The 27,451-nt window shown below is 54.4% G+C and overlaps 1 protein-coding gene across 1 annotated transcript in view; it reads left to right on the top strand.

Moving 5' to 3' along the window:
- Positions 1-27,451, top strand: part of KLHL29 (kelch like family member 29) — a 355,223-nt gene that overhangs the window by 175,180 nt on the left and 152,592 nt on the right. The window contains exon 3 of the mRNA XM_006167658.3: positions 22,514-22,843. Within this exon, the coding sequence (XP_006167720.1) occupies positions 22,559-22,843 (285 nt within the window). The 5' untranslated portion in view covers positions 22,514-22,558. The remainder of the gene's footprint in view (positions 1-22,513; positions 22,844-27,451) is intronic.

Genomic DNA, 27,451 nt, shown 5'->3' with positions numbered 1-27,451 from the left:
AGATTGCCGATTTAAGAGGACAATCAGAGAAGCGTCACTGAGAAGACAGCACAGAAGAGGCCTGGTGCATACAGCCCCTGTAGGCTGGAGATTAGGGGAAGCTGGATCTCACGTGGCTGACTGCAGTTCAAGTCCAGGCCCCAGCAGCTTGAGGGACACCCGAGGCATGTATGTGTGCATGTGGAGTCCCAGCAGAATGGAAAAATGAAGAAGGGATTGCGATGTGATCACACCCCATTGAGGAGTGCTTTCTCTCTCTCCCACTCTTTCTCTGTCTCTCCATCTCTTTCTGGTGAGCACATGTGCCTTCTTACAAGTTAAGAGAGAGGAGGGAAAATCAATCCATCAATAAATAAATAACCCGAAGGAAATGAGAGCACTAGCCATATGGATCGCTGGGGAAGAGTGGCCCAAGTACGTGCAAAGGTCCTGAGGCAGGCGGGGGCCCACAGTGCTAGAGGAGCTGCATGAAGAATGCCAGTGTCCCGAGGAGGGGGTGGTGGAGGGGAGGTAAAGCAAGAGCAGTGGAGGCCTTTAAGGGCTTCGGCTTTTCCCCAGGGAGAGCTGGGGACTACTGCACTGGGGAAGAACGAGATGATCTGACTTAGGTCTTAACAGAACACTCTGGCAGCGGGGTACAGAATACACCAAACAGGGGTGAGGGAAGAAGGGGAAGAGGAGTTGGAGGGCTCTGGCGGAAATCCAGGAAGAGATGGTAGAGGCTCGACGAGGGTGGCCAGGATGGGAGAGGGCGACATGATGGACTCACCGCTGTCAACCAGGGGGTCAAACCCTTGAGAAGCCTCAGTGGAGTGAAGGTCTGCGGGGCCAGGGCTGGCAAGGAGTCAGAGCCGAGACCCAAGGCCTGGCGAGGATGTGGAAAGAAAAACCACTGGCCTTGCTGCCAGGAACGCGAGCTCTTTCTAGTCACCATCTGCCTTTGTGGCCTGGGGCAAGCCACCTGGCTGCCAAGCCTCGGGCTTCCCCTCTGGGGAATGGAAGCCATGCTGGTGCCTGGTTTAGGTGATTCTCGTGGTGGCAGGCATGCTGGCGGTGTAGAATAAGTGTTCTCTCTCTCTCTCCTTCCTGCTGTGTCCTTGCAGCTGGGTAAGGGGCTCAGCAAAGCAGAGAGGATCCCCAGGTCAGGAAGCCGACCCCAGCAGAGGCTCAGGGTGTGCAGAGCGATGCGGCACCACCTCATGACCATCGCCGGCATCTCTGTCTCTGACGTCTGGCACCGGAGCCAGCAGAGGGAGTAGGCCCTGCACACTCCTGGGCACAGGGCACATCCTGTGTGGCCAGGGAATGGGGACCAGGCCAGTCCTCTTCTGGCATGAAGAAAACTGAGCTGCTTTTATTCTGGTGGCCATGGTGCCAGGCTGGCGTCTGACCTCAGAGTTCCCCCAGCCTCAGGAGGAGCCCACAGCTTTATCTGGACTCCCAGACCACTGTCCACCCTAGGCCCGCATCCTTTGTTGAACCTCCCCCTCCCCAGTGGGTGTCAGCCCTGCTCGGAGTGCCCACCGCAGGGTTGACCCTCTGTAAATGGCCTACTTGTACTTGCAGACTGGGCGGGGCTGGCCAACAGCAGATGGTCGTCTCCCTCCTCTGCCAGGGGCTGCCACAGCTGAGGTCTGGCCTGCAGATAGCTCTCTGGCTCCCAGACACAAGTCCTGACCCTGCCAGCCCCAGTTGTCCTCAAGGCGCCCACTGTCTTGCCCTCAGGAAACCTGGGCTGAGCTCCATGCCACCTGATGTGGGCAGGGATGTGACTGATGGGTAGAAGTGAGACTTCCACTCGGGTGACTGATGGGGGCAGCCAGTCCTGTGTGTCTTCAGAGCTGACTATGTGACCAGGCCCCCGGGACGCCTATGGAAGTGGGCTAGCGGGGACTGGAGCTAAAGGACGAGACAGCAGAGTAACCTAGAATCAGCTGGAAGACTTCCTGGAGGAGGCAGGAACTGAGCTGGAGATTTTTAGCAAATATGAAATGAGGGTGTTCCTGTATCTTACGTCTCAGATGAGGTCCACGGCTGAGCATGAGAGATACCTAGTACCCCCACACTAAAAAGAGGATCTAGACAGCCCTAGGACCCCTCTCCACTTCCCTCCAGCCCATATGTTTGACAAGTTTGGGGACTGACTTTAGGAAGTAACGGTCCTGAGAGGAGGGCTGACCTGGGAGTGGGTGCTGAGGTTCCCTGGGAAGTACTCCCTGCCCTAGCCCGGCATAATCTCCAGGGACCTGGAGACTAATCAGAATGTGCCCCAGGGCTTAGGGGGCCTGAGACTGTGCCTGACTCTGCCCAGAGCTGCCTGCATCAGCTGTGATGGGAGAGGGCTTTTCCGAGGGCAGCTGCAGGGCCAGTTGGTCAGTCGAGGTAGCATGGAGGCCATGCCTCCCGAGTGGACAGTGCACAGGAGCCAGACCCAAGCTGGCCTGGAACAGCCTGCCCAGGAGTCCAACCTGCCAGGGTGGGTGCCATCATTGCTGAGCTGAGGGGCATCCTCATCCCAGACTGGCCATCGTGGAGCTTCAACAAGGGCTCCTAGTCATGCCACCGAGGCAGGAGAGCCAGCCCCCGATCTGATTGGGGGCCTTAACGGGCTTTGGCTTTTCCTCGGGGAGAGCTGGGACTTGGTGCACCGAAGAAGAGCGAGATGATCTGACTTAGGTTTTAGCAGATCACTCTGGCCGCTGGGTGGCCTCACTGCTGGTTTACAGCCCTGGAGCCGCACCGCACCCTTCTCCTCTCAGCATCCCCCCCGCCCCGCCCCCGGCCACTCCGAGGGAGCCACAGGCAGCAGGTAATGGGAAAGACAGACCAGGGTGGGGTTCCGTGCCCCTTCTCATTGCGGGAGGTTCCACCTGGGTCTCTCCAGAGCTGAGCGCAGGGAGAAGCTTTCAACTGGATATGAGATCGAAGTTCTGTGACAGACTGGACCGGGCTTTGGAGAAGCTGAGGACGAGATGGTTTGTAGAGTGGCCTTGCCTGTCCCTAGCATGTCGCCACTGGTTACTTAAACCTCTCTGTGCCTCGGTAGAATGACAACAGTGACCTCCTCCCAGGTCTGTGCTGAGGGTCCCCAGGGGACGGGTGGGCGTTCGCTGTGGCGGTCGGAGTGTCAGCATAGCCGCGGTAGTCCTTCTGCTAATAGAAGTAATGCCCAAAATGACCCCTCCCGAAAACGCTTTTGGTGTCCAGCAGGGTGGGTATAAAAGGAAATCGTGGGAGAAAATGAAATCTGTCTACAACTGGTCTCCCGCTGAGTTCAGCCTAATAAACCAATTACACAATTGCGTTTTATGGGATCTAGAATGAGCGGAGAGCGGTGCTGGGTGCTGGGTGCTGAATGAGGCCCCCAGCAGCCCTCCCTGCAGGCTAGCTGGTCCCAGGAGGCTTCTAGGGAGAGCATCCCAGAGTAAGGCTGCAAGTGGGGCAGAGGTGGAGATGCCTACAGGGAGCAGAGTGTGGTCTGAGGACATGTGGGTGGCCGTGTCCTTCTCCCTCAGGATCGTTGGGTTGAGTGGACCTCAGTGGAACCCCGGCAGTACGCAAAGCTGGCGGGGGTGGGGTGGGAGGCACAGTGAGATGAGGAGGAAGGCTGTGCCTTGGAGGAGCTGTCTGCTTCATGGGGTGACAGAAATTCGATGACAAAGGGATGTGGCTAGTGCCAAGGTGGAGGGACTCAGGACGCCTCGGGGTTGGGAGGATAATTCTGCCCAGCTCAGGAGCTCTACAAACATGCATACACACACACATGCATACTCACTCACACACACACACACACACACACACTCTTCCATAGCTGTCTTTTCTCCAAAACCCTTTCTCCTCTTGGGCACATGCTAGGGTTGCACTTTCCCCACCACTGAAGTTAGATGCGGTCATGTGACTTGCTTTAGCCAATGCCCTGAGAGCAGAAAGGATACACATGCCTTCCAAGTGAACCCTTGAGGCCAGTGTGTGAGTTCCCGAGCCCTCTTCCCCTTGCCAGACCCACTACTGATCCTGGCGGAAACCACGGTGGTCAGCAGTGCCCGGGGGTTGGCCACTCTGGCAGCCCAGGTCCAGGAGAGGGCAGCCTGGACAGGGCCCCAGTCCGACTGACAGCGAGCATGGAGGAGGAGCGAAAGCACACACTGTCCTTATGCCTCTAGATCTGGGGCTGTTCATCACCTAGGGGAACTCACCTATCCAGGCCTATGTGGCCAGATTTTTTACAGTAGCCAGAATAGGAGAGACCCTGACTGACTCGCTCGGGTGGAGGCCTCCCTTTGTTGGAGCCCCCTGCTCTGGGAATGGGAGATTGGATTCTGGTTCTGTCCACGCCCTAGCACTCTGTCTTGGCTATCACCATTATGGAAGAGGCAGCCGACTCCTGCCCCGCCTGGCTCCCAGGGCTGCTGGGAGAGTCTAGCAAGGTGGAAAGGGGGAACTCTTCAGAGACCTGGGAGTTAGGGCCAGCCAACCAGCATCTCACATCCATCAGCATCCCTGCCTTGGGTTCTGGAGGTCACAGTAAAGGTCATTCCTGTCCAGAGTGGGGGTACAGGCCAAGGCAGGAGGGGGGGACCCCAAGGGCACGTGGTGCTCATGGCTTCTGGTGTGCATGGGGCCAGAGGTCCAGGCTATCCGATGGGGTTAAAAGTGGCAGCCTAGAAGCAAAGTATCCCTGCTTGGTTAATCTAAAAATAAACAGAAAGGCAACCGCCCCCGGACACTCCGAGGGAGCCACAGGCAGCAGGTAATGGGAAAGACAGACCAGGGTGGGGTTCCGTGCCCCTTCTCATTGCGGGAGGTTCCACCTGGGTCTCTCCAGAGCTGAGCGCAGGGAGAAGCTTTCAACTGGATATGAGATCGAAGTTCTGTGACAGACTGGACCGGGCTTTGGAGAAGCTGAGGACGAGATGGTTTGTAGAGTGGCCTTGCCTGTCCCTAGCATGTCGCCACTGGTTAACTAGGGGTGCCCCCAGCCACTCTCCTTTGGTTGGCGTCGTAGCCGCGGTAGTCCTTCTGCTAATAGAAGTAATGCCCAAAATGACCCCTCCCGAAAACGCTTTTGGTGTCCAGCAGGGTGGGTATAAAAGGAAATCGTGGGAGAAAATGAAATCTGTCTACAACTGGTCTCCCGCTGAGTTCAGCCTAATAAACCAATTACACAATTGCGTTTTATGGGATCTAGAATGAGCGGAGAGCGGTGCTGGGTGCTGGGTGCTGAATGAGGCCCCCAGCAGCCCTCCCTGCAGGCTAGCTGGTCCCAGGAGGCTTCTAGGGAGAGCATCCCAGAGTAAGGCTGCAAGTGGGGCAGAGGTGGAGATGCCTACAGGGAGCAGAGTGTGGTCTGAGGACATGTGGGTGGCCGTGTCCTTCTCCCTCAGGATCGTTGGGTTCAGTGGACCTCAGTGGAACCCCTGCAGTACGCAAAGCTGGCGGGGGTGGGGTGGGAGGCACAGTGAGATGAGGAGGAAGGCTGTGCCTTGGAGGAGCTGTCTGCTTCATGGGGTGACAGAAATTCGATGACAAAGGGATGTGGCTAGTGCCAAGGTGGAGGGACTCAGGACGCCTCGGGGTTGGGAGGATAATTCTGCCCAGCTCAGGAGCTCTACAAACATGCATACACACACACATGCATACTCACTCACACACAAACCAATTACACAATTGCGTTTTATGGGATCTAGAATGAGCGGAGAGCGGTGCTGGGTGCTGGGTGCTGAATGAGGCCCCCAGCAGCCCTCCCTGCAGGCTAGCTGGTCCCAGGAGGCTTCTAGGGAGAGCATCCCAGAGTAAGGCTGCAAGTGGGGCAGAGGTGGAGATGCCTACAGGGAGCAGAGTGTGGTCTGAGGACATGTGGGTGGCCGTGTCCTTCTCCCTCAGGATCGTTGGGTTCAGTGGACCTCAGTGGAACCCCTGCAGTACGCAAAGCTGGCGGGGGTGGGGTGGGAGGCACAGTGAGATGAGGAGGAAGGCTGTGCCTTGGAGGAGCTGTCTGCTTCATGGGGTGACAGAAATTCGATGACAAAGGGATGTGGCTAGTGCCAAGGTGGAGGGACTCAGGACGCCTCGGGGTTGGGAGGATAATTCTGCCCAGCTCAGGAGCTCTACAAACATGCATACACACACACATGCACATACTCACTCACACACACACACACACACACACACACACTCTTCCGTAGCTGTCTTTTCTCCAAAACCCTTTCTCCTCTTGGGCACATGCTAGGGTTGCACTTTCCCCACCACTGAAGTTAGATGCGGTCATGTGACTTGCTTTAGCCAATGCCCTGAGAGCAGAAAGGATACACATGCCTTCCAAGTGAACCCTTGAGGCCAGTGTGTGAGTTCCCGAGCCCTCTTCCCCTTGCCAGACCCACTACTGATCCTGGCGGAAACCACGGTGGTCAGCAGTGCCCGGGGGTTGGCCACTCTGGCAGCCCAGGTCCAGGAGAGGGCAGCCTGGACAGGGCCCCAGTCCGACTGACAGCGAGCATGGAGGAGGAGCGAAAGCACACACTGTCCTTATGCCTCTAGATCTGGGGCTGTTCATCACCTAGGGGAACTCACCTATCCAGGCCGATGTGGCCAGATTTTTTACAGTAGCCAGAATAGGAGAGACCCTGACTGACTCGCTCGGGTGGAGGCCTCCCTTTGTTGGAGCCCCCTGCTCTGGGAATGGGAGATTGGATTCTGGTTCTGTCCACGCCCTAGCACTCTGTCTTGGCTATCACCATTATGGAAGAGGCAGCCGACTCCTGCCCCGCCTGGCTCCCAGGGCTGCTGGGAGAGTCTAGCAAGGTGGAAAGGGGGAACTCTTCAGAGACCTGGGAGTTAGGGCCAGCCAACCAGCATCTCACATCCATCAGCATCCCTGCCTTGGGTTCTGGAGGTCACAGTAAAGGTCATTCCTGTCCAGAGTGGGGGTACAGGCCAAGTCAGGAGGGGGGGACCCCAAGGGCACGTGGTGCTCATGGCTTCTGGTGTGCATGGGGCCAGAGGTCCAGGCTATCCGATGGGGTTAAAAGTGGCAGCCTAGAAGCAAAGTATCCCTGCTTGGTTAATCTAAAAATAAACAGAAAGGCAACAAAAATCTATGTTTCAATTACTGCACACAAGCTGTTCAAACAGTCAGCTCGGCACTGGAGATGTGAACTTGTCAACAGAGGCTGCCTCGTTTGCATGCTTGGGTGGTGATAAAACACACAACCTCGCAACAGGCTGCCCTCTGGTCTGGGCTGCTGCTGCTTTTTTTTTTTTTTTTTTTTTAAAATTAAATAAACACGCAGGCATAGAATAAAGACGATGAAAATCCGAAGCAAGAACGTCAGATGGGGCAGCAGCCCTGAACACAGAGACAGAGGAGGCTCTGTGGTCCGAGTCCCTGGCACGCGGTACCGAGTCTGCAGGAGAGTGCGATCCCCATTATGGAAGAGGCAGCCGACTCCTGCCCCGCCTGGCTCCCAGGGCTGCTGGGAGAGTCTAGCAAGGTGGAAAGGGGGAACTCTTCAGAGACCTGGGAGTTAGGGCCAGCCAACCAGCATCTCACATCCATCAGCATCCCTGCCTTGGGTTCTGGAGGTCACAGTAAAGGTCATTCCTGTCCAGAGTGGGGGTACAGGCCAAGTCAGGAGGGGGGGACCCCAAGGGCACGTGGTGCTCATGGCTTCTGGTGTGCATGGGGCCAGAGGTCCAGGCTATCCGATGGGGTTAAAAGTGGCAGCCTAGAAGCAAAGTATCCCTGCTTGGTTAATCTAAAAATAAACAGAAAGGCAACAAAAATCTATGTTTCAATTACTGCACACAAGCTGTTCAAACAGTCAGCTCGGCACTGGAGATGTGAACTTGTCAACAGAGGCTGCCTCGTTTGCATGCTTGGGTGGTGATAAAACACACAACCTCGCAACAGGCTGCCCTCTGGTCTGGGCTGCTGCTGCTTTTTTTTTTTTTTTTTTTAATTAAATTAAATTAAAAGCACTGACATAGAATAAAGACGATGAAAATCCGAAGCAAGAACGTCAGATGGGGCAGCAGCCCTGAACACAGAGACAGAGGAGGCTCTGTGGTCCGAGTCCCTGGCACGCGGTACCGAGTCTGCAGGAGAGTGGGCGAAACAAAGGGTCAGTGGCCAGCACCAGGGGACAACGGGCACTCCCAAGTGTCTTGGAACACTCCTCTCTGGAGACCTACTGCTGATCCCAGAGGAAACCCCAGTGGGCAGTGTGGGCCTGCCACCAACGTGTAGGCCCTTTGGGGTTCTCCCTCAGCCCCCCAAAGGAGAAGAGGTGGGTTTCAGCCACTGTCTAGGGCCGAGCTCAGCAGGTCGCATGCCAGGCGGGCGAGGCTGGGACTTCGACCTTGGCCACGTGCAGCTCCATTCCCACATGCCATCCTGACAGTGCCCTGTGGAGCCACAGTCTGAAATGAATGGGGCCCCAGGAAGCTGGGCCACCCTGGGGCTCCAGGGCCACCCAAACCACTGCCCTATCTCGTAAGCCCGGGGTGCCACGCTTCCTCCGTTCTGACTGAGCTTGCCTCCTGAGCAGTGGAACCCTCCCCAAAAGCTGGGGCCGTGCCCAGGTTCACTGTCATGGACTAGCCAGGCATAATGAGGAGGAAGTGGTCAGTGAATTTGATGTGATTGGGCGAGAAAAGGCAGAGCATGTATTGACCCAACGACATGCCTTGGGATTGGCTCGGGAGGAGAAAGGGCACTGAGTCCCGACTCATGGAAGTGGAGCCCCAGAATGGGAAGGCAGCGACTTTGTCATTTCCTGGGGAGGGGACTGAATAAGCAGGAGCACCCCCAGGTCCCATCAGAGCTGGAGACAGGAAGCCGGACGCTCGCATTTAATGCTCGTAACGGGGCTGAAGTAGCTGTCGGTTCCGTACTCACTCTGGACAGAGATTTTAATGTCCCCGGCCCTCGGAGCAATTCTGCAGCCATCAGCCCAGACGCTAGTTACTTGGTGAAATAAAAGAGCAGTCGCGTCTCTCCCAAGGAAGATAATACCCTGTCACAGGCAGTATGATCTGCGGGCCATGTGACGGCCGTTCCCTAATGTTTCCAAATAGACTTTTGAATAGACTCTTGTCTAGAAGAAAGCAAATTGCAAGAGCATTTTTGGCAGCCAAATAGAGAGAACGCATCAGTCTTTCTTCTTTGCAACTCTTGCCGCTGGGTCTGGCTCCAGGCACGGAGTAGGATTCATTCATCAGCTTGGGTCACTGCTGAACACCATTTCCCATGAAGAAAGAGCTCGTTGAATTAGTCAATTCCGCAAGATTGGGAATAATCAGGCATGCCTGAGAGGCGGCCCTGAGAGACTGGGAGGCCCGTGTGGAGAAGGGAGGCTACGGCGAGTCGAGCTCGGAAGCTGCCATCTGTGCGGGCGCGAGGCTGTGGGGGCACAGGGCCCCACTTTCCGCAAAGCAGACGTGGTTCTTCGCCATGAGAACGCTGGTTAATCCTCCTCTCGGCAATCAGCCCGTCCCCGCCATCACTCCCTCATCGATCCTGATGTTTACGAGCCTCTAATTTATACATGCCTCCCTTCTTCCCTCAGTTTATGCTGATATTATGTTGCCAACTGTCATCTCCAATATCTGTTTTATTTTTCATTATCACCATTATAATGATTTACACCAAGAGCAATAGCACAAATGCCTAGTCAATTAGTCCCATGAGAAAAGTCTCTGAATCATTTTGGGGGAAAAAAAATCACTACATCAAAACCCACAGCCAGAATTTCTCAAAGCAAAGGTGCACGTGGCAAAGGGAAGACGGGAAGCCTGTTCCTTTAATATTGCTTGTCTAAAACGGGTCATGGGCACCCTTTCTAGGCAGGAAAATTGCTCTTTTGCCAAGAAATGGTGCCCCCAGAAAGGAATTGGTAGCATTTTTTCCTGAAACCTATCATCAGAAATGTATTTTGGACATTTATCTTTTTAGGTCACGTAATAAGCTCTGTTGTCATGGGGTATGGCTTCTCCCAAAAATGCAAGTGTCCCACAGGGCCATCCAGAGAGCGGGGATGCCTGCCTGGATCCCAGAGCTGACCCAGGGCCTCCTACCCTGGCTAGATTTGAGATGGGTGTGTCTCACACATTAATCTGCTTTTGGGGGCCAGCAGGTGGTGTGGTAGTTAAGGCGCTGGAGTCCCACATGGCTGACTATGGTTAAAGTCCCAGACCTGGTGACTTACTTTCTCTCTCTCTCTCTCTCTCTCTCTCTCTCTCTCCCTCTCTCCCCCCCTCCCCCCCTCTCCTCTCCCTCTCTCCCTCTCTCCCTCTCTCCCTCTCTCCCTCTCTCCCTCTCCTTCTCCTTCTCCTTCTCTCTCTCTCTTTCTCTCTCTCGTGCATGTGCTCTATAGCAAATTAAAATAATAATTCTAAAAAACAAAGACTTAAATGAAAAAAAATTTTTGTTTTAAATTTGCATTCAAGATGAGTCCCCTTCTTGGATCTGGTGAAAAATGCATATTCTGGGGACTAGCAGTTAGCGTAATGGCTATGTCGCTGGACTCCCATGTAGTCTACCGCAGTTCGCGTCCCAGACCCGGTGGCTTAAAACTCGCACTGGGCATGTGTGCATGCGTGCCCAAGATCCCGAGAGGAGAATGGAGGAGAAGGGATTGTGGCGTGGCCATCCCCCCCGGGGGGTGATTTCCCGCTTTCTGTCTCTATGTCTCTCTCTGTCTGTCTGGCGAGCGCACACGCCCTATAGCGAAAAACCTCTCCAAAAAAAAAAAAAAATGCAGATTCTGACTTGAGTCGTGCTGGGATGAGGCCTGATACTCTGCATTTCCAGTAAGCACAGGGCGTTGCCAATGCTGCTGACCCCGAGACCACCCTGTGAGGTGGAAGGACTCTGCCCAAACCTGGTTTCACCCTCTCTCCACTCCCACCCTTACAAAATGCACAGATAACACTTCCCTGCCTATCCCATTGGGTGCTGGGAAGCAGGGTCTTCACAGACCTCCCCTCTGAGCACAGCTGCAGTGGGCAGCCCCGCGTGTGTGGCTGATCAAGGTCCTGACTCATGCAGCAGATCTGCAGACCCTATGTGTTTTATAACTCTAACTTTGGACCTTTTGGCCAACTCCTACCCTTTTTTTTTAGATTTTTGTCATAGGGTGCGTGTGCTTGCTGGAGAGACAGAGAGACAGAAAGTGGGAAATCAAGCCCCAGGATGGCCATAGTCTCACCTCCTCCGATCTTCTCTCAGGATTTTGGACATGCACACACACATGCCTGGCATGATTTTCAAGCCACCGGGTCCAGGATTCAAACTGTAGTCAGCCATGTGGGAGTCCAGCGACATAACCACCACACCACCTGCTGGCCCCACTCCTCTCCATTAAATGCTCTTATCACAGATGGAAGAAAAGGAGAGGCAGAGGAAAATTCGGGAGGCTCTGCTTCATTCATGGCATTGGTAGTCATGGTGGTTTGATGGCCCTAAAATTAAGTGTATATTCATCTCTGGACATATCGTTCTATGTATATGAACTAGCTACAGTTTTTATACGCCAACCACACCTTTATAAGGCAGTTAAAAAAAATAAAGGAAACTTTGAGAAGGGTGAGGACTGAGGCCCTTTAAGGCCAGAGTGCTGTCTTCGTGACCACTGTGGGACTTTTGACACAGGGCTCCCTTCCAACTCCTCTGCAGGACAGCCACTCCTGCTGCTACTGCGTAGGAACTCAAGTCTGCTAGGTTCAGCTTCCCTACAAGTTCTGGATGGGCTGAGCTCTGGGGTGTATGTGCAGTTTAGCTGTTGTTGGAGGAAGTGGGCTTTTTTTATTATTATTTTTAAAGCATTTATTTATCTGTTGTAATTTTCAAGCCACCAGGTCTGGTACTTGAACTGCAGTTGACCACGCAGAAATCCAGCTAACTCTTTAGCTATCATGCCACCTGCTGACATGGGCCATGTTCTTTAAACAATGAAGACAAGGGGGCCAGCATGTGGCATAGTAATGAAAGCACTAGACCCCTACGTGGTGAACTGCTGTTCAAATCCCAGACCTGGAAACTTGAAAATCACACCCAGTACATGTGCGTGCATGCCCAAAATCCGAGGAGGAGAATGGAGAAGGAGAGATTGTGGCATAGCCATCCCCAGGTGGTTCGCACTTTGCCTCTCACTCTCTCTGTCTCTCTTTGGCAAGCACATATGCCTTATGGCTAAAAGCCTTTTAAAAAATAAATAAATAAAAATGAAGACAAAACCCTAAACTCTCTGTAACAGAAATCGATGCCAAAAGGATCCAAGCTGTGGAAGCAGAAGTCACAAATCCTCCAAATTCCAGTTGGATTTGCCCCACCTCTGAGTCTCCTCTCCCTGCAGCCTGGAAGGCCTGCAGAGGGAAGGGCCCTATAGTAGGATTCAGAGCCTGGAGCCTGCAGTCAGTTTTTCTGGAACCTTCTGCCTGCTAAACAGGACAGAGTGTCTCCAGCGTGTTGAGTGGGGTCAGGTGGCAACGTGGCTGGGCTAGGCCAGGTGCAGGGAGGGGGCCCTTCCAGAGCAGATGTGAAATGTGACTACAGAGTCTATTCAGTTCACCTGGGGCCTTGATACTTTAAGGAAAGGAACTGAAGGTCAAAACGCACCTCAGGTTCTTTAGCCTGCAGAGAGAACAGGGAAGGCTGGCAGTCTGTGACCCTCCAAAGTTCTCATGGCTTCCCTGGCTCCTATGCATGGCCCTCCCTGGCCCACTCAGAGGTGCTGAGCACCTGCGTCCTCCCTGAGGGATAGCTCACCCTGAGGACCAGGCCAGACACTGAGGGAGAGACCCCTTTATTTTATTTTATTTTTTTGAGAGGTTTTTCACTGTAGGGCGCGTGCGCTCGCCAGACAGACAGAGAGAGACATAGAGACAGAAAGCGAGAAATCACCCCCCAGAGGGGATGGTCACGCCGCAATCCCTTCTCCTCCATTCTCCTCTCGGGATCTTGGGCGCGCACGCACATGCGCCTGGCGTGAGTTTTAAGCCACCGGGTCCGGGATGTGAACCGCGGTCGACTACGTGAGAGTCCAGCGACATAGCCATTACACTAACTGCTGATCCCAAGAGACCCCTTTAATTCTCAGCCCCAGCCATCCCACCGGCCTCAGCCTAATCCCAGCCCTGCCTTGTGCTCTGTGCTGGGAAGGACTTGTCACTTTTTTTTTTTTTTCAGTTTGCGGAAGGGCATGAGCACTTACCAGAGAAGACAGAGTGAATGAGAAATCACCCCCCAGGGGGATGACCATGCTGCGATCTCTTCTCTTCCATTCTCCTCTCGGGATTTTTGGGCACACATGCACACGCATTTGGCATGTTTCACAAGCCACTGTGGGTCCAGGACTCGTGGACCACCATGGGTCACATAGTCAGCCATGTGGGATCCAGCTGCCTTCACCTCCACACCACCTGCTGGCCCAAGGCTTATCACCTTGGTCTGGCAGGTACTTCCTGAGCCCCGGCCCCTGGGTGCCAGCCTCATGCCCGTTTGGCTACAGGGCCGGAAACAGAGGGCAAGAGGCAGCCCGTCTTTAGGGACAGGTTCAGAACTTCCTGGGGAGTGAGTAGAACGTACCGGTTCATCTCTGAGGTCAGAACCTGGCGAGTTGGGCTTCTGTGAGCTCCGGAAAGAGAGGGCCGGTCAGAAAAGGCCTCCTCCAGGAGAGGCCAGAGTGGGACCTGCCCTGCCCCAGCCAGGAGCCAGTCTTCTGAGTTAGTGGGGGCCTGGTGGGGAGGGGGTCACTGGAGCTGCAAAGAGGCGCTTCGGAGGGGCATCCCCAGCTCCGCTCGCTTCCGCACACCGCAGCGGCCAAGCCGGCTCCCACAGGAGCGCATGGAAAGCTCTTTGTGCTGCATTTGCCAAGATGGTGTTCTGGCTGCTGCTTAGTATTTCGCTCCAGAAGAAAGGCTAAAAGATGCAGAGAGGGAAACTAAAATAATAAAGACGGGCACGGGCTGTTCCAACCGACTTGGCAGCCCGTCTCCCCCAAATGAGGCAATCATACATTTTCCAATCGGGGCCGGTCGGGCCATGGCTCATTCCTCAGCCAGCCACCTCCGCTCCCCTGTCTGGAGGCAGCGGGCTCCCCTGCCTTCCCGCGGATTAATCACGCCTTCGGGGCCCTCACAGCCGGCCGCCCACTCCTCCTGCGTGTCTTAATGATAAGAACGAGGAAAGGGTCATTAGCCACCTGTGATGCTGCGTACAGTGTGTACACACAGTGCATGTTAATGCGAGTGGCCACCGCCAGCACCCAGAGCACACCACGAGTGTCGCAGGCACGGGCCACCGCCATGGCGCCCACGTGTGCAGGTGTGCGCAGCGCCCTGCTGGTGAGCAGGGACCCTCGGAGCCCCCGGACCCTGCCTCTGCACTCCAGGTCCCCACAGATGACACAGACGCACGGTGCTGAGCAGGCTCTCAACCATTTACTCATGAATTATTCATACCAAGGGTTTTCCAGGCCAAGCTGAGGCAGAGCTGCTGATCTGGTGTCCAGCAAGTGTCCGGGAGACCGAGACCTGCCACCAGCTGGGGAGGAGTTAGAGACGCGGCCTGGGCACTGGGGTGGAGCCTGGATGTCCACTGATCCCCCTCCTCAGCCGTTCTTAGGCCCCAGGTAGCCCAGGCCTCTCGCAGCCTGGCCCTGAGCTGCAGGGAGAAGCCCATCTATGGAAGCTGGCCCTGAGGTTGGGGATAAGATCTCCTGCATCACAGAAGTGTCGGATTACCTTCCTCCCACTCTAATCCACTGTCTCCCCACAGCCCTGAGTGAGACCCTGCAGGGCCCCCAGCCACCCAGCACAGAATATCTTATAGGACTCCAAGTAGTTTCATTTCACCTGTCCTAGTGCAAGTAACCTGGTCACTGTATAGAAAATGCAAAAATAGACAAAATAAACACCCAAACTGTGGGCCAGATTTCCAGACACATTCTTCTAAGCAGGGCGTTGTTCCTTTTCAAAGGCAACAACAAGATTAAGAACAGGGAGGTTCTTAGAGCATGTTCTGTGTCTGGGCACCAGGGCAGAGAGCAGTGAGGGCTGGGCTGGGGGCGGGGGGGGTCCCAAGGACAGGCAGTGGGTGAAGGCTGGGGAAGGAGCGAGGAGCTGAGGGCCAAGACTGCTTTGCCATCTAGCTCACACCTGCCTTCTCCATGGGACCTGGAACAGCCTCTGGGGGGCCAAGTGGTTCCCCCCTTTCACCCTGATTGAGGCTCAGCACACTGAGGACTTGGCCCCATCTACCACTGGAAGGGAAGCTGCCCACTTCGGTCCACTCCTGATGACCGGGAAGCCTGAGGGGAAGTGCTTTGTGGGGGTCCCAAGTCAGGGTCCCTCCCAGGTGGAAGACTGGGGTAAACAGGGGAGCCTGCGTCTCGGCCCCTGGGAGCAGGAAGCAGCAGGAGCAGGCCCTCCGCCCCTTCTGAAATGAGCAGTAGTGAGTAAAGAGCACCTTCCCCCATGGGACCTGGGTGCTACTGGGCACGCCCAGCAGTGGCCTCTGTCACTCCTGAGGGATGTCTCCATCACGAAGCAGCTGGGTGTGACAGGATTCTCCCCAGGGTGGAATGGCTGCATTATGAGATGTTGGGGGACTTCACCCGTAAGTTTGGGGATGTACCATGTGCTTGAGGCACCAGTATGTAGCTCTCACCTGGGAGTTGAGTTATTTAAGGTCAATGCCTGAACATTCAGGGGACTCTGGCCCTCAGGAGCATATCGTGGTGAGGCGCTCTCCCCTTCTTCACATTTGCTCTGACGCTGTGAGGAATTTCCCCTCTCCCCCTCCCAGCTCCCAGGGAGGAGAGGTGGGTCCACAAGCAGGGACTGGGGTCTGACTGTGCAGGGCCTGGGCTCCAACCTCGCGGAATCTGGGCCTGGCACTGAGGAGCGGCAGCCTGGGTGTGTGCAGGCAGGGCTTATGACAACAATCATGCAAGGGCCCCACTAAGGGGCACATACTGTTAGGGGACAGTGCTCCGCAGACTGGGGCCACATGGGACACCTGGGTTTGATTCTCACTCCAGCATCAAGGCTGGGCGAGGTGGCATCCACAATCCCAGCACCCCCAGGAGCGCTCAGGCAGGAAGAGTGTGAGCCCAAGGCTGGCCGGCGCAGTACAGTAAGACCCAGTGTGAAAGAGCTGGGCGTGGCGGCACGTGCCTGTGGTCCCAGCCACTCGGGAGGCTGAGACAGGGGCATCATGAACAGCACGATCTTATCTTTAAAGAAAAAGAAATGACGAGGGCTGGGCAGGGGCATGGTAGTGACGCACCTGGACCCTGACGGGAAGGGTCCTGGGCTTTGCTCTCAGGCCCTCCCTGCGTACGTGGGCACACGAGCAAGTGCCGCCGCTGGAACCCGGGCCAGAGGCTGCGGGGAGACTGAGCATCAAGACCCTCTCGGAAGAAACACATTAATTAATGAGCATTTAAAAAAATAAATGAAAGATGAGAATGAGCGTGCAAGTCGTGAAGGTGCAAGCCAGGGCAGATGCACAACTTCAGGGTCAGAGAGACCGCTTCGCTGAGCTGCATGGGAGATGCCGTCTCTGGACCATCACCACCCTGGAACGCGACCAGACCTGCCGCCACCCACAAATCCAAAGTATTCTGGGTGCCACACTCTTCCCTCACACGTGTGCATGTTGTACAAACAGACACTGGCGAGGCGCTGACCCACCCAGGTGTGCGTCCTGGTTTCTTTGCAAAGGGTCCCCTCCACACAGAGGAAGGGCGGCTGCTCAGACTCCCGCCCTCCTGAGTGAAGGGCCCCATGCCAGGCTCTGCCTGCTCACAGGCAGCCTGCCAGGAAAAGGTGCGGACCCTGACGAGGAGGCATTCTTGTGTGTTTTGTCTGTAATTGCTTGACCAGTCTCATCGGAGGCACCTCTTCCATTCAGGCCCTCCCGCTGCCAGGATCATTTCCTGCCCCCACCTCCAGACCCCACCTTGGACGCACGCGTGTGCACACGGGACCTTGTAGCACCCTGGCTCAACGCCCAGCAGGAAATACTTAAGTTGCCACCTCTGGAGCTGGCACTCTGCCGTCTCACTCAGGGTAAACTCTGCAACACCATTTCTTTCATTCCGGCTGAAAGGGGAAATTAAATTGAGGAATGAAGTCTAACGCAAACGCTGGCATGCAAATAGTTGACCTTTGTTTTGAATACGCTTAATGAGGCTGGAACCAGATTGTGTGGCTTCCAGCTGCCCGAGTCTCCATCTCCTCTCTGGCATTGTAAGGAGACTTGAAGAGATGAGCAGTGCGGCGGGGGTGGGAGAAGTGTAGGTTGCAGGGGCCCGGATTTTTCTTTGATGCACTGGAACTGTGAGGAAGGTGGAGGCACGGTTCCCCAACACCAGCAGGTAGTTCCCAAGATGATGAGCAGGGGGTTTTTACTGGCAGTCAACACACTGGCACCCAGGAGACCCCTCTGACCTGATTCCAAGCATGCTCTGCCATCTCCGGGCATACCTGAGGGGTGCAGAATTGCCAAACACCCTGAATGCCTATCCTCCTTGCCTCCAACCTCTCCAGCTGGAAGGACGTTACTTCTTTGATGATGTGAGAGGTTGTGTCAGGCCAGCCCCATAGGGCAGAGGGTCAAACCCTGTGTGCAGGGAGCTGGAACCCACACAGCCAACTGCAGTTCAAATCCTGGTCTCAATGGTTTGAAAAAGCCACAGGTGTGTGTGAGTGCATGCCCCAAATCCTGACGGATTGTACCATGCTCAGCCCCCACTGGGGGGTTTTCTCCCGGGCCTCCCTCTCACGAGCACACACGCCCTCTGGCAATAAAAGACAGAGGAGGTTGTGTATTTTGTAGGGGAGCGGAGCCCGCTTATTGTCTCAGTCAGGCCAGGCAAGGCTGTGCTGTGTTACCTTGAACTTCCAGTCTCTGTGCTTTAACATAGTGAAGAGTTATGTCCTAATCGTGTCACATCTGAGGGGAGGGGCAACCCTGTTCCGTGTGATAGCTGCACCATCTGGGAGATGTGACCTCCGAGGTTGCCAGAGCAAGTCAAGGAACTGAACGATCCTCCAGTACGCTTTACAAAGGGCCAGGCCTAAAAGCCTTCTCCATCATCCTCCCCCTTCGATCTGCCAGAATCCACAGCCGTGAGCTCAACCTAACTGCAAAAGCACCTGGGAGAGTTCCCCCTGGGTGCTCAACATGGTGGATATTGGCTCTGCCACTTTTAGGGTCCAAGCTAAGGATGCAGCGTCCCCTGAAACAGTGACAATAGCAAGAACCCCCGCCTGGGCAGGTGAGTCTTAGGAGACAAGGGTACAGCTGCCCCTCAGCTTGCAGAGATCCGTCCTTCAGAGCCATCCTTGGAGGCCCCAGGTCAGATTTCTCGGCAGACAGGGCGTTCCCTTACTCCAGTGAGGAATTTCTAGTCCAAGGATTCAAGGTTTTATGTTGCGGTTTTTCCCTTCACAAAATGTGCTCACCCTTTCTGGAAATGCTCAACAGTTAAAACAAAATAAGCACTTGTTGTTCATTCATTCGGCATACATGCACCGAACACCCTCTACGCCAGACACCATGTTAGTGCTAGGGTTGCAAAGATAATAAGGACTCAGGCCTGTTCTCCAAGGTAACAGACACACAGCAGTCATGACTGCTAGGGGTAGGAAGGCAGGTGCCAGGTGCTTGGGCCTAGAGAGAGGGTCTCTCATCAACCCGAAAGGGGCCCAGTCACTGCAGCCCCCTAGAAGCGTCACTGCCTGAGCTGAGTTATGAGACTTCACCAGGGAAGGGGCCGGAAGCCATCCTTGCAAAGGAGCTGTGCGAGCTTGGACCCTGAGCTGAGAGAGGGCACCAGACTTTCAGAAACCAGGGGGTGTTTGGAATGACTGCACATCGTCTCTGGGATGGAACACATGGAAGGAGATGCTGGAAAAAGGAGCGAGCCCAGAGCCACAGGTGTCTTCTGGGCCACCCAGAAGAGTCTAGGCCTTATTCTAAAGGGTGAGACTTAGTAGTAGTAGTGGTTTTACCTTTAGGCACACGCACTTGCTGGGGAAAGAGAGAGACAGAGATGGTGAGAGGGAAAGTGAGAAATCACCCCCCAGAGGGGATGGCCATGCTGCAATCCCTTCCCCTCCAATCTCCTCCCAGGATCTTGGCCAGGAGCACACATGCTCTCCCAGCGTGATTCTCAAGCCACCGGGTCCAAGACTTGAACCCCAGTTGGCCATGTGGGAGTTCAGCAACATAACCACTCTGCCATCTGCTGGCCCCCAGAAGATGAGATTTTAAGCAGAAAACTGTGTTTTGGGAAAACCATGTAGGCAGTTGGGTAGAGAAGGGATAAGGAGCACGATGGGGGCAGGAAGACTACCTGAAATGGTCTATGATGGGAGAGGATGAGGGAAGGTCATGGCTGTACAGATGGAGAGCAGCCGGGACAGTGGAATCTAAGACCCCACTGCTGAATATGGGAGGGGAGATGAAACAGGTGACGTTCTCTGAGAGCATTCCTATGGTGCTTGAGCAGAAGGACGAGCTAACCTGGGCATGGTGTGTGTAAGTACCTGTGGGACGGCCAAGTGAAGGTGCAGGCAGCTGTGGGATGGCGGGCCGTGGTGCTGGGTGAGGGGAGAGCTGGAAACGTAGCCTTGGGAGTCGTCAGGAAAGAGGTGATCAATGGTGAGCTCACCCAGGACAGAGTTGGGTGAGAGGAGAAGAGGAAACGTGGAACCCCAGGAGCCCCACTTTTAAAGGACAAGCCTGATAAGAAGAGCCTGTAAAAGAGATAGAGCAGAGGGCCAGGCAGTGGCCTAGTCATGAAGGTAGCTGGATCCCACATGGCCGACTGTGTGGTTTGAGTTCCGGACTTGGCAGCTTGGAAAACACTGGACATGCGTTCATGTATACATAAAATACTGAGAGAAGAACGGGGGAGGATTATGGTGTGGCCATCGCCCCTCTCCTCCATCTCTCTCTGGTGAGCACCTGCTTCCTATAGCAAAATTTAAAAACAAATAATTATTAAAAATTAAAATAAGGGGTTGGGCATGGTGCCACCTGCCCTATGCCAAAAACCTATGGAGGCTGGAGGATTGCATCATCGAGCCCATCTCTCTCTCTCTGTCTCTCTCAACACGCACAATTTTAAAATAAAATTTAAAAAGGGAGCAGCAGATAGCATAATGATTATGTCGCTGGACTCTCACATGGCCAACCATGGGTAGAGTCTTGGACTCAGCATCTTGAGACTCATACCAGGCGCATGTGCATTCCCAAAATCCCAAGAGGAGAATGGAGAACAAGGATTGCAGCATGGTCATACTCCTGCGGGGATGACATTTTGCTTCCTGTCTCTCTGTCTGTCTCTGTCTTTCTGGTGAGCATACATGCCCTACAGCAAAAATCTCTCTCTAAAAATATTAAAAAATTAAATTTAAAAAGAAGAAGAAGGAACAGAAAGGCAGGAGAAAGGAGAACATGGTGTTGCAGAAGCCACAGAGGAAGGTTCCAGAAAGGCAGGCCAGCTATCTCACGTGGGAGAGACGTCAAGGACATGGGAGTGGATGTCCATTGGGTTGAACAAGCAAGTTGTTCGTGACCTGGGTGAGAACAGCTCCAAGGAGTGGCCTGAGCAGAAGCCCCAGCACAGCAGGGTACAGAGTGAACGGGAGAAGGAAACCAAGAGCTCAGTTTACCCAACTCAGTCCAGGCCCTTGGTGGAAAAGTTTATGAGGCGTGGTCAAAAGGAATATGAGTTTTCTTTCTTAGCTGTGAAATATCGAATGGATTAAAAGAACAGTTTTGGAGGCCCAGCTATAGTGGTATAGACAGCAGGTCGCCACTACATGACTCTGGATCCCCCTGGGAGGCCCAAGTTCAAATCCCGGGTTGAATGGAACATGCTAGGCGCATAGACACACATGATCCTGGCAGGCTGGAATGCTGGGAAGAGAATCACATGTAATGAGACTCCATTGCGGGTTCCTAAGTAAATTAATTAAATATATAAATGTTAAAAAAAAATATTTGTGACATTGTGTAAGTGATGAAATAAACAAAAATACCTGCATTTACCATTATAGATATTTCTTTTTTTAAAAGAATTATTTATTTATTTATTGTTATTATTATTTTTCACATGAATTTTGTCGAAGACAGAGAGAAAGAGAGAGAAAGCAAGCCACCAGGTCCAGGACTTGAACCATGGTAAGCCATGTGGGAATTCCAGCACCTTAACCACCATGCCACCTGCTGGCCCGCCATTATAGATATTTCAAAAGTAACATGGCCTGTCAGTCCTGTGCCTAACCAGTCCAGAGCCCCTCACCAGGTCCGAGCTGGACCCATGGGCTGGGAAAAGGAGTCAGGAGGCCAGACCTCCCAGAGCCCTCTCCTAGCCTGAGAGTGGTTGGAGATGGAAAGGGGCAAAAGAAAACCAGTTAGCGCCTGAGGCGTAACCAGGGCTGGGGTGAGAGGTGCAGGCAGACCCCGGCCGTCGCCTGCCTATGTGGGCCCTGGCCTGATGGTACCCTGCCTTCTGTCTCTGCCTCCTCTGCCTCTCCATGGTTCCCTGGATCTTTAAACTCTTCCTGCCCAAGGGGAGCTTCAGGTCCACTGACTGAAGACTAGGAAAGCCACAGTAATACTGAGCAAAATGCTCTCTTCAGTGACAGAAGTCCTTCCGTCTGTCGCAGTGGTCTAGGTCTCCATGACGACACAAGGGGCCTTAGGTACAGAGACTCAGGGAAGCCACATGGGAGACAATCTGGTACACGAGCCCAGGGTGCACAGAGTCTCTGGTGCCAACGATTGCATAGGGGGCTAGGTTTATGGAAGACTCAAGCCCTGGAGGCCAGCACCTTCTCAGACTTGAGCCCATATTGAGCTAGGCTCTGAAGGCCAGAGGTCCCAGAACTTTCTCTTTCTAGTTTTCTACCCTCAGGGTCACTTAGGTCAGGGAGTCCCCTCTTCCTTAAGTTAGGGACAAACCTTGCCTGCCACCTCACAGGCACTGAGAGAAGCCAATGAGATTTATGGAGAGAACTTAGTCCACCGTGAAGTGAGTCTACAGGTATCGGTGGCATGAATCTGTCCCATGGTTTGGTAAACATGGTCTAAGGAGTTCATGGGATCCTTTTAAACAGTGGGGATGTGAGGGGATAAAATCCCGATCATAATTAAAATGTGTCCATCCGTTTCATTCTGGGCAGTGATGTGGCAGAACAAAAAATGTGTCCTTAAACCGTGGCTGAGTTCAAATCCTGCCAGCGACACTCTGCTGTGTGACCCTGGATAAGTCATTTATTCTGTGTCCATGAAGTGGGACTAATTAATGATGATTCCATCCAGTGGGGCTAATGAATGACTCCTGTTTTGTGGGCTTGCTGAGACTCTGAAACAGGCTAGTGTTGGAAAGCAGTTATTGAACCCAAAGAGGCTTCTCAGATGCTGCTGCCTCCTCGGTCCTCCAGGGCTGCCCACTGTTGTCTAAATTGCCCTCCTCTCCACTTGTGCCCTCAGGTCCGGGCTCTGTTTCCCTGTGTGAAGCCTCCGCGGCCCACCGAGATGTCCCGGCACCACAGCCGCTTCGAGAGAGATTACCGGGTGGGCTGGGACCGCCGCGAGTGGAGCGTCAACGGGACACATGGGACCACCAGCATCTGCAGTGTCACCTCAGGGGCCGGTGGTGGTACAGCCAGCAGCCTCAGCGCCCGGCCCGGCCTCCTGCCACTGCCCGTGGTGCCCTCCCGGCTGCCCACACCTGCCACAGCCCCTGCTCCCTGCACCACCGGTAGCAGCGAGGCCATCACCAGCCTCGTGGCCAGCTCTGCCTCCGCGGTCACCACCAAGGTAAGACCTGGTGTCCTATCCGAGCAGGAGCCGGGTGAGGGAGACTAGTCCCGCAGTGCCAGGTCTGCACCCCAGGCCTGTAGGGGCAACCTGTGTTCTCCAGGAGCAGCTATTCCCAAGGGGTTTTATTTCCCAGACATCTCTGTGACTCACTCTTAGGAAGACAGGCAGGTGCTAACGCTATCCAGTGTCCTAGGCTGTGTCAATGAAATGGAAGTTACTGAGTAAATTAAGCATGGAACTCCAAGTTGGCAATACAGGGAATAAACAAATAGGTGACTCGAGACCGTGCAAGTCCCCCTGACAGGGGCACTCGTGACTTGGGTTTGCATGAAAACTCTGCCAAGCAGTAATAGTCAGAGGGCCGTACACGCGTTCATCAGCACTGCGCTGAGTATCCTCCTGCGCACTGTCTCCTCCGGGCCGCACAATGACATGGTGAGGCCAGGACTTTCACCATCCTGCCTTCCAGTTTTGGACCCTGGAGCATAGCAGGTTTGTAAGAGCTGGTACAAGATCCTGGCCTGTCAGTGGAGGATCCAGGACTCACCCCAGGACTGGGCCTCAGGGGCAAGGGCTCTGGTTGCTCAGTCCCTTCTGGAAGAATCAGTTCCAGCCTCGAGAATAGCAGCAGATGCCAGGCTGAATAACTAAACAGATGCAGAAATGAAGGTCACCAAGGCTCTTGTCCAGCTTCAGGCTCACTGCTCAGGGCCCCTCGGGCAACCTGGGCCCTGGAGCAATGGCCCCTGGCCCTGGCAGGAAGCCCATTCATCTCCATCCTGACTTCTGTCGGAGCAGGAGCTCCACAGGCTGTCTTCGCCTCTGCCAGCCATTCAGAGGTGCTGCCTAAGAGCCGTGCATGCGTGTGTGTGTGTGTGTGTGTGTGTGTGCGAGTGCGTGTGTGTGTGTGTGTCTACTCTTTTCTTTTCCTGCTTTCATAAAAGTTGCTGGAGAAGTTAAATGCAGGAGCCCTGGCCCGGCCATTGTGAGCCGACTTTGGAGTTAGAAAGACGAGCTCCAGGTGTGCTGTGCCTTTGTCTCTGCGATTTCCAGAACTCCCTTTCAGTCCTGCTTCCCATTAATAACTGCGAGCGCTGCTGGCCACAGAGCCGCGAGGCCCGAGACAATGGAGCGCTTGGAGGCCGGCTCGGAGCGCATGACATCTTGCTGCAGTGCCTTATTGATTTTATTTTCCTGTTATGAAAACAACACCCCACTGAGGCGGGAAGGCAGGAATGTTGGACAGGGAAGAGAGGATGGAGGCTGATTTGGGCCTGCTGCCCCCAGACCAGCCAAGCACATTTTTCCCTTGGGCACCAGTCCCCAGCACCACGCCCACTCGGTGACCTCTGCCCTCTGGAGCTGGCCGCTGGCCCCAGCGGCCACATCTGGCAGGCACTGCGCACGGCCAGCTTTTGGCCATGGAGAGTGGCAGCCTCTGGAGCTACTGCTGGGGGCTCCAGGTGGGAAAGAGAGGCTGGAAGAGGAGGCCTACTTGATGGTTTCTGGCCATCCTTTTCAGGGATGGCATCCGGCTGCCCCTAGGGGCAGGAGTTTGGGCTCTGCCAAGCAAATATGTGAAGGGGACTCCGTGCTGATGGCTCCCGCAGGCTGGCCTGCCCACAGACCTCCTGCTTTGCTCCAAAGCCACTCAGTCTTCTCAGCCCTGACTGGCCAGGCCCCAAACCACAGCCACATGGGAAGAAAAGAACCAGCCTCAGGCAGAAAACAACAGCTGGGGCAAGGACTGCGTTGGGTGACCGGAAGGGGAGAGGGGGCGAAAGTTCATGACTGCGAGGAGCCAGCCCCTTGGCATGTGACAACAGAGGAACCAAATTCCATTTCCCTTCTGTAACCATCTCCAGCCCAGTTTCATATCTGCAGGGGCTTGTTGGAACAAATAAAGGTGCCTGCTTACACCCTGGATCTCTCAGGATGCTCAGGAGAACCGGGTGTGTGGGGCGGGGGAGGGCAGCAGCCAGCAGTGGCTTCCGTCCAGAGCACCACTCTTTGACTTGGGCCAGGGTACCTTTGCCACCCTGCCCACCTAGGGGCCCATGCCGAGCCAATGTGTCTGAGCCTGGGTCAAGGCCACATCAATTGACAGGCAGGCTCTGACCCAAGTATCTGCGGTCTCCCTGGTCAACAAGCTGGTCTTTACTTGCCCTCGGGAGCACAAGAGCCAGTGTCTAATGAATCTGTGGCCTGGACAGTGTGACCAAATGACCCAAGAATGTCTTCCCCCACTGGAGTTATTGGCAGAGATGGCTTAGATGGGTGGATAAAGCCAGCCTGGACTGAAATTCCACTCTACTGCTTGTGAGTCAAGTGACCCTAGACATGTTACTTAACCTCTCTTCTGTAGAATGGGGATAGGGAGTAGTCCGTGCCTGCCAGAGCTGTGAGGATTGTGTGAGTTCAAGCTTGCAAAGTGCTCCGTACAGAACAGAACCTGGGGGAACCAGCAGTTAGCATAATGGCTAAGTTGCTGGACTCCCACGTAGTTGACCGCAGTTCGCGTCCCGGACCCGGTGGCTTAAACTCACGCCGGGCGCATGTGTGTGCGTGCCCAAGATCCCGAGAGGAGAATGGAGGAGAAGGGATTGTAGCGTGACCATCCCCCCTGGGGGGTGATTTCTTGCTTTCTGTCTCTATGTCTCTCTCTGCCTGTCTGGCAAGCGCACACGCCCTATAGCAAATACCTCTCCCCCCATCCCCCCCAAAAAAAAACTTAAAAAAAAAAGAACAGAACCTGGGATGGGTCACTTCCTCTACAGGTGTTGGGGTCACCCCATCAGAAAGGTGCTCCTTTCTGACTTCCCCAAGAAGAAAAGTTAAGTCTCTAGATAAGAAGCAAGAGTGAGGGACTAGCAGATGGCATAGTGGTTATGTCACTGGACTCCCACAGGGCTGAGCATGGTTCAAGTCCCAAACCCGGTGGCTTGAAACTCACGCTGGGCATGTGTGTGTGCATGCTCAAGACCGTGGAGGGAAGGGATCATGGCATGGCCAACCCCCAGGGAATGACTTCTCTCTCTCTCTCTGTCTCTCTCTGACAACTGCATGTGCCCTATGGCAAAAAGCTCTTAAAAAAAAAAAGTGAAAAAGAGGAAGCAGCAGCAAGAGCGAGGCCTCTCAAATGCAGGGAAAGGAAGGTGGGTTTGAGGGGCGGAGGCTCAAGGTGACATAGAAGAGTCCACTAGGAGCCCTAGACTGGAACCGAGCTACCCGCCAGTCTATCAGGTGATCAGGGAAGGGACCATAAGGCTTTTTTAGCAGGGGGCTCCCTTTCTTAAAGGGAAGTCCAGTGTGTAAACAGAGCACAGACCCCACGGAGGCAGGAGACAGGTGGTCAGGAGCTGCTTAGAGGCTGGAAGCAGAGCTGCATGTTTCTGCTGCCCTGGGTATGGTTCAGGTTGCTTGAGTGCTTCAGTGGGGGCTTTCTTGGTGTGAGCCAGAGGCACCTCTGGAAACTCAGGGGAAAAGTCTCCCAAGAGATGACTTAGGGGCAGGTGTCATCCTTTATTCAGTGTCCCCCTTGGCTAGGCAGAGAGCAAATGACTGTCACATGCTCTGGGGGCTAGGAGCGTTCCCCACACCCTACACCATAACTGCCTCCTCCCAGCCTGAGGGCCTGCTCACCAGCTCCCTCCCAGTGCCAGGGTCTGCTCCTGCCAGGCCAGGGTGGACAGTCCAGCTCTCCAGGGTGAAGAAGGCCGGTTGTGCTCCCAGCAGCTGGTTGATGAGGTAATGACAATTCTTTTTGTCACTGCTACCTTCAGGCTGGAGTCAGTTTTCTTGTTTCTTCATTTGTCTGTGACCGAAAGATTTCTTTATGTTTCTGATGAAAGGTCAGTTGGACGAGCACAGATTCCTAGGCCATTGACACATTAGGAGGGTCTTGGGGAGCTACCCATTCTTCCCTCTCCCCCCAACACACACACACATTGCTCAGCCCAATCAGCTGCCTGGATGAGCTCTCAAACCTCCAGGACACTTGTTCTCAGAGCCTAGGCGGGACAAAGCAGTCACACCACCCAGCCTGCTCATCACAGATCAGGATAGTGAAGTGCCAGAAAAAATGTGTCTGGCTGAGGTCACCCAGTGAGCTAGAATCAGAACCAGCCTGGGCCAGGGCCTCTCCCCACTCCAGGCTGCCTGGTAGAATGCATTCACCATGGTAACCATTGTTATGGTAACTTTCCATTCTCTCCTCCACCTAGCTGATAGCAAACCCCAAATTTCAGACCAGAAAATGGGTGAGTTGACCTCTCCCGGTTAGGTGAGAAAATCAGAGCCAGAGATGATGTCAGTTTAATGTTGCACAGCTGCGGAGAGCGTCAGGCTCTTAAGTCAGACAGTACTGGATTGAATCCTAACGTTGCTGCTTAGAAGCTGCAGGCGTCTCTGAGCCTCAGTTTCTTTGTCTGTAAAATGGGAATAATATCTTCCCCATTGGGATTAGATTAATATGTGTAGAAGGGCTTAAATCAGTTGCCTGGATGGAACTCTCAAACCTACCACTTGAGAAGTACTCAAGAAAAGAGAATGTTGGCCGGAAGACGGCCCCGGGGGTCACGCCCCCGGCGCGCAGGGGCTGCAGCG

Source organism: Tupaia chinensis, unplaced genomic scaffold (genome assembly GCF_000334495.1).
Source record: "Tupaia chinensis unplaced genomic scaffold, TupChi_1.0 Scaffold144952_1, whole genome shotgun sequence".
Taxonomy (NCBI): Eukaryota; Metazoa; Chordata; class Mammalia; order Scandentia; family Tupaiidae; genus Tupaia; species Tupaia belangeri.
The sequence above is the reverse complement of the archived record's forward strand: the minus strand, read 5'-3'. Positions and strand labels throughout refer to the sequence as shown.